At 47.9% G+C, this 15,471-nt stretch overlaps 1 protein-coding gene across 3 annotated transcripts in view; it reads right to left on the bottom strand.

Annotated features, from left to right (window-relative positions):
* Positions 1-15,471, bottom strand: part of LOC105834969 — a 153,325-nt gene that overhangs the window by 70,937 nt on the left and 66,917 nt on the right. For all 3 annotated transcript variants that reach the window (XM_036288239.1, XM_036288240.1, XM_036288241.1), the window contains 3 exons: positions 15,044-15,212; positions 14,783-14,940; positions 14,298-14,578 (listed from right to left, as the gene is read on the bottom strand). In XM_036288239.1, the coding sequence (XP_036144132.1) occupies positions 14,298-14,578; positions 14,783-14,940; positions 15,044-15,212 (608 nt within the window). The remainder of the gene's footprint in view (positions 1-14,297; positions 14,579-14,782; positions 14,941-15,043; positions 15,213-15,471) is intronic.

The raw sequence follows: 15,471 nt of genomic DNA, 5'->3' as shown, positions 1-15,471 counted from the left end.
GTCCGAAAGTTTTCCATTTCTCTCTCTCATAGTATTATCGAGTCTTTGAAGGGAGCACCGGATACGAGCCGTGGGACTTCTTTCCACGACGAATTAAATACCGGAGAGAGAACTCGAGTATCGAAAGGCCCATTGCCAACGGCCAAAGTAAAGAGCAAACGATAACAATATCACGAGTAGATCACGTCGTGCTCCTAATTATTAATTTCTTTTTGCTAGTACGGGGTTGCTCGTACGTAAATACTTCCCGGCCGAAAGGCCGCTAGTAAAACTTTGGGAAGAGAGGCCGTAACGTTGAGCTTAGAGTTAAATTACCAAGGACGGAGATGTTATGATTTACGAAAAGAGCGTTATTGCGAGCACGCAGAGAATTGAAAGGAAATCGCCATAAATACGAAATATTGTTCGAACTTATTTCTCGTCCCTCGGTGTGCGCTGCTGTATATGATTTATTTGAGTTATTGAATTCGATGATTTAATCGCTGAATATTTGAATTGTGTGCCTTATTATCTTTATGTGACTTATGCCATTTCGGTGAGAGATTTGACTTATCAATTTCTTTTTTTTCTTTTTCGTGATTTATCGCTTTGCGAGACCGGTCGGAGTGCTTTACGATTAATTAATGTTTTTTTTTCTCGTTTCTGTTTTTTTTTCTCATTACTTTTTTTTTCTTTCGATCGTGTGAAGCCTTACTAATTTCTTTTTTTTTCGTGGCATTCCACCAGCAATTCGGTGTTAACCGGTAATTGACGGATCGATGAATTAATACTCGATTATGTGTGCAAACATTACCTCCGCGGGAGCCTAGCTCTAGAGGAATTATTTTTTTTTGGTCGTCCTGTTATTATTGTCGGTCGCTCCTCGGGAGGAGAGGCTGTTTTGCTACTAATCTTTCAGAGCGGAGCATCTGAAAATTTTTTTTTCTCTTTTTCTCTCGGAATAACTTTGGATCTCTATCGTGTGACGTAGTGTTGTTTCGCAGGCCGATCAATTAATTTCGTGAACGGGGCGAATATTTGCACACGCGTACCTACACTTTTTTTGTGCTGGTGGAAACATCGTCTTTATAACTAATCTTTGCTATTGACTTCCAATGTTTTTGGTATTGTGCTCTGTTTCCTTTTTGTGTATGAGTTAGTGTAATAATTCGACGGGATATTTTCGTGCGGGAGTCGCGTTTACCACTGGCGATTTGGTCCTTCTCGCGCAGTCCACGACGAGTGTACCTTCGCGTTCGAGACCGGTGTCGGGTTGTGCGGACACCGGGCGTCGCGGGGCGGCCCGAAATAATAGGGACGCGGGCAGCGTCCCCGGGGAGACCGCATGAACCGGCGAGGGAGAGACGACTCGTGGATCTTCACCGCCGACCGCGAACAGCTGATCGCGGAATTAGAGCGGCGCCGGTTATCTACAGACGGATCGGACTCCGTATTAGCGCTCCGATTACTGCGCCAGGAACAGGCCGCGTTTACGGGCGAGTCTGCGGAAGGGGCCGAGAGCCGTAAGATGTCGGACTCGGACCATCTAGCCCTACCCGAGGGGGAGGGGGACCGACCGGATAGCCCATATGAGGTTGCGAGGGGGCCGATCGGCCACGTTCACGCGGGGCCGTCGAGAGAAAGCGGGGGCCACTACCCCCGGGAGTGGGGGGGCGGCTCCATGGGTAACGCATACAATATTATGCGGAAGTGGAACTTGAAGTTTTCGGGAACGCGCGGAGAGGACGCCGAGACGTTCTTGATACGGATCGAGGAGGGCCGCGAGTTTATTCCGTTGGATGATGCGGATATTTTGCGTTGTCTGCCGTTCTTTTTGTCGGGGATCGCGCTGCACTGGTTCCGGGGTAAGAAGGCGCGCTTGACGACCTGGGCGGCGTTTAAGGCCGCGTGGCGGGTGCGCTTTGGGGACCCGGATTTCCAATTCGCGCTACGGGACGAGATAATGCACCGTACCCAGGGGGAGCGGGAGTCCGTCGTCGACTATTTGACGTGTTTGGGCACCATGTTTGACCGTTTAACGCCGCCGTGGGGCGAAGCAGAGAAGATCGGGTACGCGCACCGCCACATGCTACCGCGCCTGCAAGCGATGGTGCCGCGGGAAGCGGTGACGGATTTAGACGCATTAGAATTGCTGGCGGCGCGCGCGGAGAGCTGTCACCGCGCCGCGCAAAGTTATCGGGCCCCACCACCCCCGGAGAGGTCATTATTTCCGGATCTCGCGTATCGGCCGCCGAGAGAAGGGAACCGTCACGGACGGACGACGGATACGATTGCCGCGTTGGGAGTGTCGGCCCCCGGGGGGGGGAGCGGAATGGCGAAAAACAAGAAGGAAAAGAGACCGGCCGCGGGTGGCGATGCGAGCGCGCAAGCCACGCCGGCCGCCCCGAGTACATCTACGGCGACGCCAGGCCCGAGCGGGGCACGGGCACTTACTGGAAAGTGCTGGAATTGCGAGGGAACGGGACATTACGCGCGCGATTGTAAGGAGGCCCCGCGGATGCACTGCTATCGGTGCGGGAGGGCCGGGGTCACGACGCGCTCTTGTCCCACGTGTTCGGGAAACGCGTAGGGGGGTCGCGACCCGGGGGCGGTCCGACTCCTGCACCTATCGGCCCCGAGGGTGCGGTTGCGACGATTCAGACCGACTATGTCTGCAATTCGTTTGGGTTAAGGGACTCCTATCTCTCCTTTCTTAACGTCGAGATATCGGGCCATAGCGTTCGCGCGCTGTTGGATTCCGGATCGAGCCGCACAATACTGGGGGCGGATTGATTTGGTAAGACGTTTAGGTTTTCGGTTCCGTCCGGCCGCGGATCGGCGGGTGACCACCGCGACCGGACAAACGACAAGAGTGAGGGGGGAGGTAGAGATCCCGTTCGAGCTGAGTAATCGGAAACGAACGGTGAGGGCGTACGCACTACCTACGGTCGGCTTACCGTGCATTCTGGGCATGGATTTTTTGTCGGCTTTCGGGATAGTCGTGAATTTTTCGGCGAAGACATGGGCTTTCGGGGACGACCCGACGAGGCGGTTCTCTCTGGAGACCGAGACCACCCGGTCGTTATCGGCCGCGTTAACGGGGGGGGCGACCGGCGGTCAGCGGACGGACAGCGAAAACGATTCTAGAGAGACGCGGGGAGAAGGGGCGGTACAACGCGAGGAGGCGAACGCGAGTCTAACGCCCGACACCTCACGGGGGGGATTGAGCGAGCTATCGGCCGCGGAAAATCGCGAATTAGCTGAATTTCTGAGAACGGAGGTTATCGGTGACCCTAAGAGACCAGGAACGACCACCCTAACGGAACATCGTATCGACGTCGGGGGGCACGCGCCGATAAAGCAGCGGTACTACCCCGTGTCGCCGAAAATACAACAGGCTATCTACGAGGAGGTAGATAAAATGTTGGAGGCCGGCATTATAGAACCCTCGAATAGCGAGTGGTCCACGCCAATAGTAATGATAAAGAAGCCGAACGGCACGTATCGGTTTTGCCTGGACTTCCGGAAGTTAAATGACGTATCGAAAAAGGACGCGTACCCACTGCCGTACATGAACTCGATATTAGACAAGCTGCGAGCGGCGCGATACATATCGACGATAGACTTGAGCCAGGCCTACTTCCAGATCCCTCTGGAAAAGAATAGTAAGGAATATACCGCCTTTACAGTCCCAGGGAAGGGGCTCTTTCAATTTACACGCATGCCGTATGGGCTCACGGGAGCCCCCGCAACGTTTCAGAGACTTTTAGATAGATTGATAGGGCCCGAGATGGAACCGCACGCGTTCGCTTATCTTGACGATATCGTTATCGTAACAAGAACTTTCAAGGAACACCTCCACTGGCTCGGGCGCGTGTTCAATCGTATCGGAGAAGCGGGCCTCACTATTAACCCGGACAAGAGCAAGTTCTGTCGCTCGCAAGTTAAATATCTCGGATTTTTGGTACAACACGAAGGGCTAACGGTAGACCCGGAGAAGACGGTCGCTATTCTAGAGTACCCGCCGCCGCGCAACATTCGTCAATTGCGTCGTTTTATCGGTATGGCGTCGTGGTATCGACGTTTTATACCACAGTGTGCGGCCCGATTGGAGCCATTGACGAGCCTTTTAAGGAAGAACCGCTCTTGGGAGTGGGGGGACACTCAAAAGCAAGCTTTTGAGGTGATAAAATCGTGTCTCGTGAATTCTCCCACATTATCGTGTCCGGACTTTGAGAAGCCGTTTGTAGTGCAGACAGACGCTAGTTCGGTGGGCTTAGGCGCGGTACTATCGCAGGAGATCGGGGGAGCCGAACACGTCATCGCGTACGCAAGTCGCTCGTTATCGGACGCGGAAAAGAAATACTCCACGACGGAACAGGAGTGTTTAGCGGTTGTTTGGGCAATTCGAAAATTCAGGCCCTATCTAGAGGGCTATCGTTTCACGGTGGTAACAGACCACAACAGCCTACGGTGGCTGCACAATTTAAGAAACCCTACGGGCCGACTAGCGAGATGGGCGTTAGAGCTCCTAGAATACGATTACGTGATTGAATATCGGAAGGGGGCCATGCATCACGTGCCGGACGCCCTCTCGCGAATGTACGAAGGGGGCGAGGAACTCTGCGCCGCGATCGCGACGGACGACCAGTGGTACGTCGGGCGAGCGGAAGAAATAACGAGAAATCCGCGGCGGTACCCTGACTGGAAATTGGAGGGCGACGAGCTATATGTGAGAAAGACGCGCGGCATCGCGAGGGTTGTCGGCGACAGGGACCAGTGGAAAAGAGTAGTACCAAGGGAGACGCGACGGGAAGTGATCCGCGAGAACCACGATCCTCCTCACGCCGGACATTTGGGGGTCGATAAGACGTACCAGCGAATTGCGTTGCGGTATCACTGGCCGCGCATGTATCGGGACGTGGCGGAGTACGTGCGTCGGTGTGACACGTGTCAGAGAACAAAGGTGGAGCAGGACGCTCCAGCCGGTTTGATGGGACAAAGAGTGATAGAGTCACCGTGGACGGTAGTCGCGGCAGACATTATGGGTCCTCTCCCAACCAGTAAAGCGGGACATTCGTATTTACTCGTCCTTCAGGATCTCTTCACAAAGTGGGTGGAGTGCTGCCCACTTCGAAAAGCTACCGGGAAGAGAATCCGCGAAGCGATAGAAGAGTTGGTCATTTATCGGTGGGGTACGCCGCGCGTGCTTCTAACCGATAACGGGACGGAGTTCGTTAACAGAGACATACAGGCTTTGACGCAGAGGTGCGGTATTCACCACGCGACGGTTCCGCCCTACCACCCGCAGGCCAACCCGGTCGAGCGCGTGAACCGCGTATTAAAGACGATGATCACCGCGTTCGTGGATAGGGATCACCGTGAGTGGGACGTGCACGTGCATGAATTTCGATTCGCGTATAATTCGGCACACCATACGTCTTTACAGGCGACACCGGCCTTTCTGAATTTGGGACGGGAGCCACCGCCGGTGGGACTGTATCGGGACGAAGCGGCCGTCGAGGTCGAGCGAACCGAACCGGCTGAGTGGCGAGAACGTATGGAGCGCCTCGAGGCACTGCAGGAGTGGGTGGTCGAGAACCTCGAGGCGGCCCAAGAGAAACAGGCGAAATATTATAATCGCCGACATCGCGACCGCCAATTTGAGGTGGGCGAACAAGTGCTGAAGCGGCACCACGTATTATCGTCGGGAGCGCGGCACTTTTCGGCAAAGTTGGCGCGAAAGTTTCACGGCCCTTTCATAATAAGAAGGATTCTGTCGCCGGTGGTCTACGAGCTCGCCGATTTGACGGGGGGAAGTGTTGGGAAGGTCCATATCAAGGACCTGAAGCCCTACCAGGAACCACTGGATGTGTAGAGTCCCTCTAGGGGTTGACTGTTGCGTTGGGGCGCGAAGGGAGAAAGAAGAATGAGCGCCCTGCGCCTTGATTTTTTTTTCTTTGTTTGTCGTTTTGTATTGTTTTGTCTGGTGATGGTAGCTATATTGTTAACGTCGTTCTACAGGGAGTTATCGGGGTCCGCGAAGACCGGACCGTGGTGGTGGTTAGCGAAGAGAGGTGTGAGATCCTCCTGAACTCCCTGCGTCCCGACCCGGGTGGTCGTAGCCTATCGTGCGGCCGCGAGAGGGGCGGGAACGGGGTAGCGCCGCGGCGCGCCCCGGGATCGAGCCGTGCGTGTGGGGAATGTCGACGGAATCGCGAGAGTTAAATTGCGGATTGTGGTTATTTTTCTTTTGTTTTGGTTGTTTGATTGGCAACAGGATTCAAGTTGCCGCAAGGTGAATTAAAGTTTTTTTTTGGTGTTTCGTCCTTGGCGTGACCTCGACTGTCGGGTGACCCGTGGAGATCTCGGATGCGCTCGCGCTGGCCGGTGGCCGCAGGGCGGGCCGCCGAGCTGGTAGGGATCCTCTTGGCGTGGGGGAGTTGTGACGTGGTAGCTCAGCTGCCACGAGTAGCAGCGTTCCTCCCCCGTCACAGGCTGCGATTTCGCGCCGTACGGGGAAAATAGGCGAGAGGCGAGAGGGGATCTCCATGGGGAACCGCGACAGACCTAGCGAGCGTAGCATTAATTTCTTATATTTTTGATTTCTTTGCGCGGCGGCCGTCTTCCGATGGAATGCGACGAGAGAGAGCGAGAGAGGAGAGAGAGCGACGACGATGCGGGGAAGGAGGAAGGACGCCACCGGTGCCCGGGAGAGACGAGCACGCGGCCCGCACGGGGATTCGGCGTGGCCCTGGGAGGGCCACGGCCGGAGCCTAAAGCGGCGGTGCCCGCCAACACCACGACGGAACGTCCCGAAGGGCTGTGGAGGAGCCCGGATGGGATAAAACGCATCGAGGAAGGCGTCGAGCCCTCTCACGAGGAACGGAGGTCCCCGCGTGCGCTGCCCCGGCTCGGGAAGTGGCCCAGCGGGAGAAAGAGAATTTCGCGGGGGCCTGCGAGGCCCCCGGAAGGATTACGGCGCGCAGGTCCCTGCGTACGCAGGACTGCGTGCCTTGCAGCAATTGGGTCGCGGCGCGGAAACAATGCGCATGACTGGACGGGGGGTCGCGGCGTCGATCCGGGATCGACCGCGATCCACCCCGCTTTTGCGTGCGAGCGGCCCTACCGTGAAGTTGCGTGTCGTGTCCCTTATCGAAATTATCGGTGTGGCTAGTGCGAGGCTGCAACCAAACAAAAGGGACGAGCCTGGAGACGAGGGAGGACGTCGCCAGGACATTATCGGTGAGGTGGCCTGTCCAGAGAAGTTACTGTAAGCGGTTGCCGGCCGGCGAGGTGTTCCCGGGCCCGTTCTGCATCCGCTTTTGTGTTGGTGCGTGACTCGCGTGGACCGCAGGGCGGTCATACGATCGTGTCATTAATTGGGTATATATCGGATGCAAGCGGACGGGACGCCGAAGCGCCGAGCCACGGGGAGGACGATCGTGAAGACGCGTGGGTTCCATCGGAGATTCCCCTCGACCGTGTTCGCCGCAAAGCCCTCGCGCGAGCGAGTATCGCGTCGCGAGTAGCGGGTGGACGGGACTTCCGGTTTCGCGACGGTGTGTAGTGCGGTAGCGGCCGGCGATTATTGTGTGACCCCCGCGAGACACGTGGTCGCGTTCTCTAGTTGCCGGGAGTGTCGGCACGTTCGAACGTCCGAAATTCATTGTGCGCGGGAGATTCCATCGTCTGTCCTTGTCGGCCGCGTGCCTACCGCGGGAGCTTCCCGCGTATCGTTCGCGTTTCTGTTTGGTTTGCCTCGCGCCGGGGCGCCGCATTGTCGGAGCGCCGCATGCCGCGTCCCGCGATATTATTGTTTTCGTCTGATTATTAATTTTTAATAAAGATCGTTATCTGTTAAATTCAGAGCCTAATTGTCTGGTGTGTCGTCCGCCCCTTCGTGTTACCGCATTCGCCTGCTCCCTTACGCTTCACCCCGCCCCTCTACCGTTAGGCAGAGCTGGTCGAGATTGTCGCGCGAGGATCGAGGACACCTTGGCGTAACGATTTTCGCGAATTGACGCGTCGTCGAGCGCGTCTGGCGCCCAACAATTTTCGTGATAACGCGTGGCCGAGATTCGAGCGCGACAAACACGGCATCGGGGGTACCGGTTACCCTATCGGTCTCGCTGCTTTTTGCTCGCGGCTTTCCCGGTCAGGAAAAGTCGTGACAGTGTATATATAATGTTTTATAACCTCTTATACATAGTCTCACAAATTTGATGCACATTTTGTTATGCTGTAAGTTGCTAAAGTCACACGCACAGCGCGCACGCTCTGCTACGAAGTCACGCCCACTAGAAAAGGATAACAACCCATGTTAACGACAGTTATTCTTTTCTCAGTGACGGATACCCCCACCACCGTTTTTTCACCTCATAAGCAGTCTATTCTAATAAGTCTATTGGCCGGTATTCATAGTCGATTCTTATATTTAAGATCATCTTAAGTACAGTCTTAAGATGCCATCAACCAATCACAGAGCCGTATTAGCATCTTAAGACATTACTTGAGATGATATTAAAATAAGATTTGACTATGAATACCGGCCTATGGGTCATCGTTGCCAGCGCCACCATTTGGTACTACGTTTCTAACAGATTTTCGCCTCACTTTTGGAGGCAAAATCAGACTTGATTAGGTCTCCTGGTTCTAGTCTTCATACTTTAACTTTATTATACAGTTTTTGTCCTAATAGATGAATGACGTAACAAAAATGACGTAATCGTGACGAAAAAGTTTCTAGCACGACTTTTTCTGCAAGTTTGATTATTTTTCACACCTTTACCTTCGTTAAACATGCATACGTTATCTCACGACACGCATACGGTAACACTTGCAAAATTACTGCTTCTGCGCTTTGTCACTTTCCATATATGTAATAAGACTAGGAGTATGTTCGCGTCACATGCCCCGGCATGCTCCTATTCACTCCAACGCACTCCAATACGTTGATTCCGATGACGCCAACCTATTAGAGTGCGTTGGAATAAGTAGAAGCATGTCGGGTCGACGCGACGCGAACAAACCATGTATTGCTAGTTAAAATGGAAAGAGGGAACGATAAAACATTACTCTTTAAGACTCGTCTACAATAAGTCATTAATCGTTGGTCGTAAAAAATTTAACCAATCATGTTCGCTTATTCTTCTCTAAGATCAACTGTGATTGGCTAGATTTCTTATGATCAACGACTAACGACTCATTGTAGACGTGTTTCGGATCGCATGGAAATTGCGAAAGAAAACGACCAAGCCACCTGATAGATTGGCTAAACGATCAGTCGCAGGCTTCGACGCGCTTCAAGTGCGTCAGCACGAGCCGGAGCAGCAAAGCCGGCGGCAGGTAATCGCCGCGTGAAAAACCGGCGCCGGAGCTCGCTGATCAATGCGCATCCAATACCGTTGGCTTCCCGCTCCGTGATTCTGCAGAATCCAACGAAAATTCGCCACCGGCGAACGACGTCACCGTTTTTTTTGTTCCTTTCGCGGCCGGGAAGATTCACGAACAACGGCCCGACCAGATTCCGTCACGAGATCAACTCCGCGCGCTTACTCGCACGAATAGATTGAACGAAAGCGAATAACTTACCGCCGGCATGAGATTCGTAAGTGAGAGGACCGACACGTTCGACCACAAACCCGTCAAAAGCACGGGACATGTCAAAGAACGAAATTCATAGACCGATCTTATTCAAGACCCATCTTAAGCACGATCTTGAGACGTCAATGCTGTTATTTCATTAGTTAAGTAAGTCTCAAGTCTGCTCGAAGCTAAACTTAAAACAATTCTTGAACTTAAGATTGGTCTATGAATTCCGTCCAAAGTGTCCGTCATCGTTGCGATTTCGTCACGACGCGATTCACGCACGGCGATGTTCTCGTGGCCAGTAATTCTCGTCATATGCGCGAGACTCGTCGCGTAACCACGTGCGACCGTACTCCAAGTTGTACATACAAGAACGAATAAAGAATTACAGACTATTCCGATTTCAAAGTTCATTTGTGCAACCAGGCCACGACATCCAGACTCCATTCGGAATCAAACTTTGTATCGCGGCAGCACGTCGCTAGCCGACACGAGGAATTAAGGGCCATCTATAATGGAGTGTTTTAGTCGTAACAGCGCTAAATCTACGGCCATACTGTCTACAATGGGTGCTTTCCATTTAGTAACACAAGTCGACACAAGCATTATTCTATCTTTTTTTTGTGTTCAATAAGTAACAAAGATAGAACGATATTTGTGTCGACTTGTGTCACTAAATGGAAAGCACCCAATACAGACGACGTAGCAGTAACATACAAGCCAGTTATAATAGAGAGGCGACCAAAAACCCGAACAGAACGCCCGAACGCTCATCGTAAGCACGCACCGAATTGGCTCAATGTCTGCTGTAGGCCGTAAGCAGTAAGGCAGTACGAAATGAAAATATTTTCTACGACTACTGCTGTGGCCTACAACTTTCCATTGTAGATGGGCCTTTGAGCCTTGTCTACAGAAGTCGCAAGCAACCAGTTGCGACTTGCGACAGCCAATGACTATCGAGCTTTAACTAGAAACTAGGCGCTCATTGACTGTCGCAAGTCGTAACTGGCTGCTTGCGATTTCTGTAGACGAGGCTTTAGGGCCCCGCACATAACGCATAGTGCATGACGCATAAGAGAATTAATCAATCAGAGCTGTTTATTTCTCTTCTCAGGATAGAAATAAAGACCTTTGATTGGTTAATTCTCTTATGCATTATGCATTTCGTGTTATGCAGAAGTCTATACGGGTCTATTAGTCTAAAATCGGTCCTCTCATACTACGTAATCTATCATCCTATGATATCTCATTCTACGACCGCGGAAAAAGAATCGTATCATCACTTCTCAACAGTTCGTAAGAACGTAGGAGTTCCGGCAGACCAGCATGATTTTGCGACGCGTGTTGAATCGGACACAGAATTTATTGCACACGGACCGATTGCGCACGATACGATTCGCAAATTGTACATGGGTTAACGACTTGGACGGGGTAGGTGCGGAAGGGAACCGAAGGTCCCTCCTGCATCCCCTCCCCGTGTGCGTGCGTGCGTGTGTGTGTGCGCGCGCGCGTAAAGCATTCAATGCACCACATGAGTTCACAACTTTCCACCCAAACTGGCAAATATGCTACGAGTAGTTTGAAAGAGCTGAAAATTGTAATTTTAACTCAAAACATTTCAATATTGGCTCAGCATTCCCAGATAGCACAAAATATTTATAAAATATTTATAAAAAAATATTTATAAAGAAAAATATTTATGATAAATACACTCACTCGAAAAAAAGCGGTACACCTAAAAATCAAAAAATCACTGAACTTCCAATGACGATAACTACGCGAGTAATAAAGATAGAAAGGTTTCTAAAAAAAGAAATTAAAGCTTCAAATGTCTACTTTAAGAATCGATTCATTAAAATTTTGCGTGATAATTTTTTTCAAAATGGCGTATGACAAAGCGAGACCATGCGAAATTGAGAAATATTGGTCCGAGTTTGCAACGATCCATGGCGTGAGGCAAGTATGGCAACTTAATTGGATAAAAAGCATGCGATAGAATAGAGTCTCCTCTTCAAAATGCTTTTTTACTCGTCTCGATACGATGATTTTTCGCTGAGATATGTGCATTTAAAGTAAAAAACTGCCTTTTTATTCAAATGCGCACATCTCAGCGAGAAATCATCGTATCGAGACGAGCAAAAAAGCATTTTGAAGAGGAGACTCTATTCTATTGCATGCTTTCTATCCAATTAAGTTGCGATACTTGCCTCACGCCATGGATCGTTGCAAACTCGGACCAATATTTCTCAATTTCGCATGGTCTCGCTTTGTCATACGCCATTTTGAAAAAAATTATCACGCAAAATTTTAATGAATCGATTCTTAAAGTAGACATTTAAAGCTTTAATTTTTTTTTTTTAAAACCTTTCTATCTTTATTACTCGCGTAGTTATCGTCGTTGGAAGTTTAGTGATTTTTTTGACAAATTTTAGGTGTACCGCTTTTTTTCGACCGAGTGTATTTTGTACATATTTTTATGTCCGAGTTTGCCAGGTATAAAAAAATTATGATAAATATGTATAAAAATATTTAAAATGAATATTTATACTATTATTATCAAAGAATATAAAAAATATTTTGTGTTCATATACAATAAACATTTTTCAGTACATTTTAAAAACATATTCTATATATTGTTGATAATAATTTTTGTATCATTTTTTAATGGTTTATGAAAAATAATTATATAATTTTAAATAAAAAATATTTTTTGAAAATAAACTTGTAAAATATTTATGAATATTTCTGATAAATTTTCTGTGTTATCTCGGTTGTTTTGCAATATTCTACGATATAAAATTGTATCGTGTGCAATCGGATCGGTGCACAAACGGATCCGTGCGCAAACGGGTCCGTGTGCAATCAGGTCTGTATGCAAACGGGTCGGTGCGAAATCGAGTCCGTGCAATCGGGTCCGTATGCAATCAGATCCGTGTGCAAACGGGTCGGTGCGCAATCAGGTCCACGTGCAATTAATTCTGTGTCTGATTCAAACGCTATGTATCCAATCACTGTTGTGTTCAATAAGGGTCTGTGTCCGATAGGGGTTGTGTCAGATTAGAATTGTGTTCGATCGGGGCGGTGTGCAATCGAGACCATGTCCAGTCGAGTCCGTGTCCAATCGAGTAGCACCCGTTTGCTCACGTCAATATTGGCCACGGTCCCGATTGACCACGTCAATATTGGTCAGGGTCTCGATTGACCACGTCAATATTGGTCACGTAAATATTGACCACGTCAACATTTGCCACGTCAATATTGGCCACGATCCCGATTAAACAGGGGTGGATTGGCCATGTTAATATTGGCCACGCGTTAATATTGGTCACGTCAATTTTGCCCACGTCAATAATGGCCACGCGTCATTATTGGCCACGTGTCAATATTGGCCACGCGTCAATATTAATTCTTTTTTGTTTAGTGTGGAAAATCGCAACCCATGTGGTGCAGAGAAATACTTCGCGCACACGGGAGCGTCCCAGATGCGCACAGTAATAAACGGACACAGGCTGAGTAAAACGGACACAGTAACAAACGGACACAGACCAAACGGACACAGTAATAAACGGACACAGTAACAAACGGACACAGTAACAAACGGACACAGACCAAATGCGCACACTGCACATGCGCACAGACCAAATGCATACACGGAAAGTTGCAAACCCATGTGATGCACTGCTGCTGTTCAATTTATCAAACAACCATATTCTCCTTATTCAGTCTTTTCCGAATCTTTTGTTTCCAATCTCCCTTTCTCATCATCATTGCTGCCTTTTCCATCTTGTCTTTTACCTATGCCTCTTGCTCCCTATTCCTTTTAAATCTATCGCTAAATTGGATATTTACTTTCCACGCTTTCTAGACTCTCAGTTGAACGACTCTTACACTCTGTAAAAGAGCGATTAAGAGCACCCGGAATGTTTCTGAACAAGCCATCCAAGTGCTCTCGGTCTGTTTTTGAACGGCAATTGGGAGAGTGTGATTTCTGAATACAGCCCTTGAATAAACTCGATGGTTCCTCATGTGTATCTCTCGTCCTACAACCTGCGACGAAGCGTTTATAATTCTGCGAAAGTTACCGTGCGCGTGTCGTGAAATGGTGCGAGTGAGTCCCAGATGCGCACAGTATAAAACGGACACCACCAATCAAATTCTACAAAATTCATCTTAATCCTAACTCAGCAATCTGATTGATGGTGTCTGTTTTACACTGTGCGCATCTGGGACGCTCCCGATGGTGCAAGTGTTATACAAAGGCAGATGTAGGAAAAGTCATAGAGATAATACTTTTCTCTATCACGCTATCTACTAAGTGGACAAACAGTGAAATAATGGTTTACTTGTGTGAAATAAATGATTCGTAGGAAATAGACTTTGTAAAGAGGGGCATGAAAAGGACGACTTTCAACACGTATGAAGAATACTATGTGCAGCACGTGCGAATCGACTTTCTCCCATGCAAGTGGATAAGCTGAAGGCGAGGTCACGCACTCGTGCTGAAAGAACTGTCTTTTACACTTTTTTATCCTCGTTACACAATGTACTGTTTCAAGGCGTATCCCGCAATTTATTTTTACAAAGCTAGTTTGGGAAATTTTATACCTTGTAATGTCGATAATTTCATCATTTTAGGATTTCCTTATTTATTTAAAAAAAATTTTTATATTAAAAAATTTTAATATTTAAAAATAACATAACATTTTAGAGATAAGTCATATACGCACTGTGTAGTATTCTTTCCGTTTTTATACCAAGTCGTAAATCTTTAAGAATGATACGCGTCACCCATTTCATCTCGAATCCCGTAATCTGACAGAAAAGTACACGAAACGTTTCAACCTTTTTCTTTCTCATTACACTTTTCTCAGATATACCATCAAGAAACGTATTGATTCGTGCAATTGTAAATCCCGTGCCAGTTCGAGGTAACTTTTTTTCCAATACGCAGTAAGCTCTATTAGCAAAATCATTTTCCATATCTAGCAATTCATTCGACATGGGTTCTCTAAAATAATGTTGTACTTTTGAAAAAAATTCTTCCAAGAAAATGTACATGTTAAAATTAGAATTGTATTTTATAACGTAATATGTTTCGCTCTGTCAAATAAATCTTAAATAAGCTATGTAAGTCTTAAATAAACTGTATATAGTAAATATGTAAAATAAATCTTATATAAGTTATCTAATATTACAATAACGAAATACCAACCGATAATTTATTAATTTTTTATAATTATTGCTATTTTTCGCAAAACCGTAAACATCAATGTAAAGCTTTGCCAGTGAAGTTTGCTTCAAATTGTGCGGCCCACGCTGTCGTTCAAGATGAGGTAAGATCAGTCTTAAAATGGGATAGAGCGATACATCCTAATACAAAATTGAATCAAATGTCATGATTGGCCAGAATAATCTGAATTTATTTTTACACTAAATTACCGTCCAATACACATATAACATAGTATATACATACCGATTTAGGATATTCGATTTTTATTTTATTGCCAATATTTCGACATTTGTCAATAAATGTTTCCAAAATTTGCTCCTTTTTCTTAATTTTATGTGTTTTGGCAATACCTTCCAATGTCTCGCATAATTGTATAAATTCAATTTTAGCTTCTAAATCAGTGGCCATTATTCTAAAAAAAATTTTAATCAACTTATGTAGAATATATGCCTTAATCTTTTAAAGAATACATTTCTTATATACGAATTTCTTGAAATTTCTTATACAGAGAATTTAGGTCTTGCAAATCTATATAGTTTAACTGTTCAAGTATATACTTGATATACAAAGGTTTTAAAAATCGCTAATTCGAATATTAATGGGAGAAATTAAATTGCAAATGTATACAGTATTGTCGCAAAAATAAATCAGGATTACGAAATAACGCGTTA

Source organism: Monomorium pharaonis, chromosome 6, assembly GCF_013373865.1.
Source record: "Monomorium pharaonis isolate MP-MQ-018 chromosome 6, ASM1337386v2, whole genome shotgun sequence".
In the NCBI taxonomy this organism is placed as follows: domain Eukaryota; kingdom Metazoa; phylum Arthropoda; class Insecta; order Hymenoptera; family Formicidae; genus Monomorium; species Monomorium pharaonis.
The sequence above is the reverse complement of the archived record's forward strand: the minus strand, read 5'-3'. Positions and strand labels throughout refer to the sequence as shown.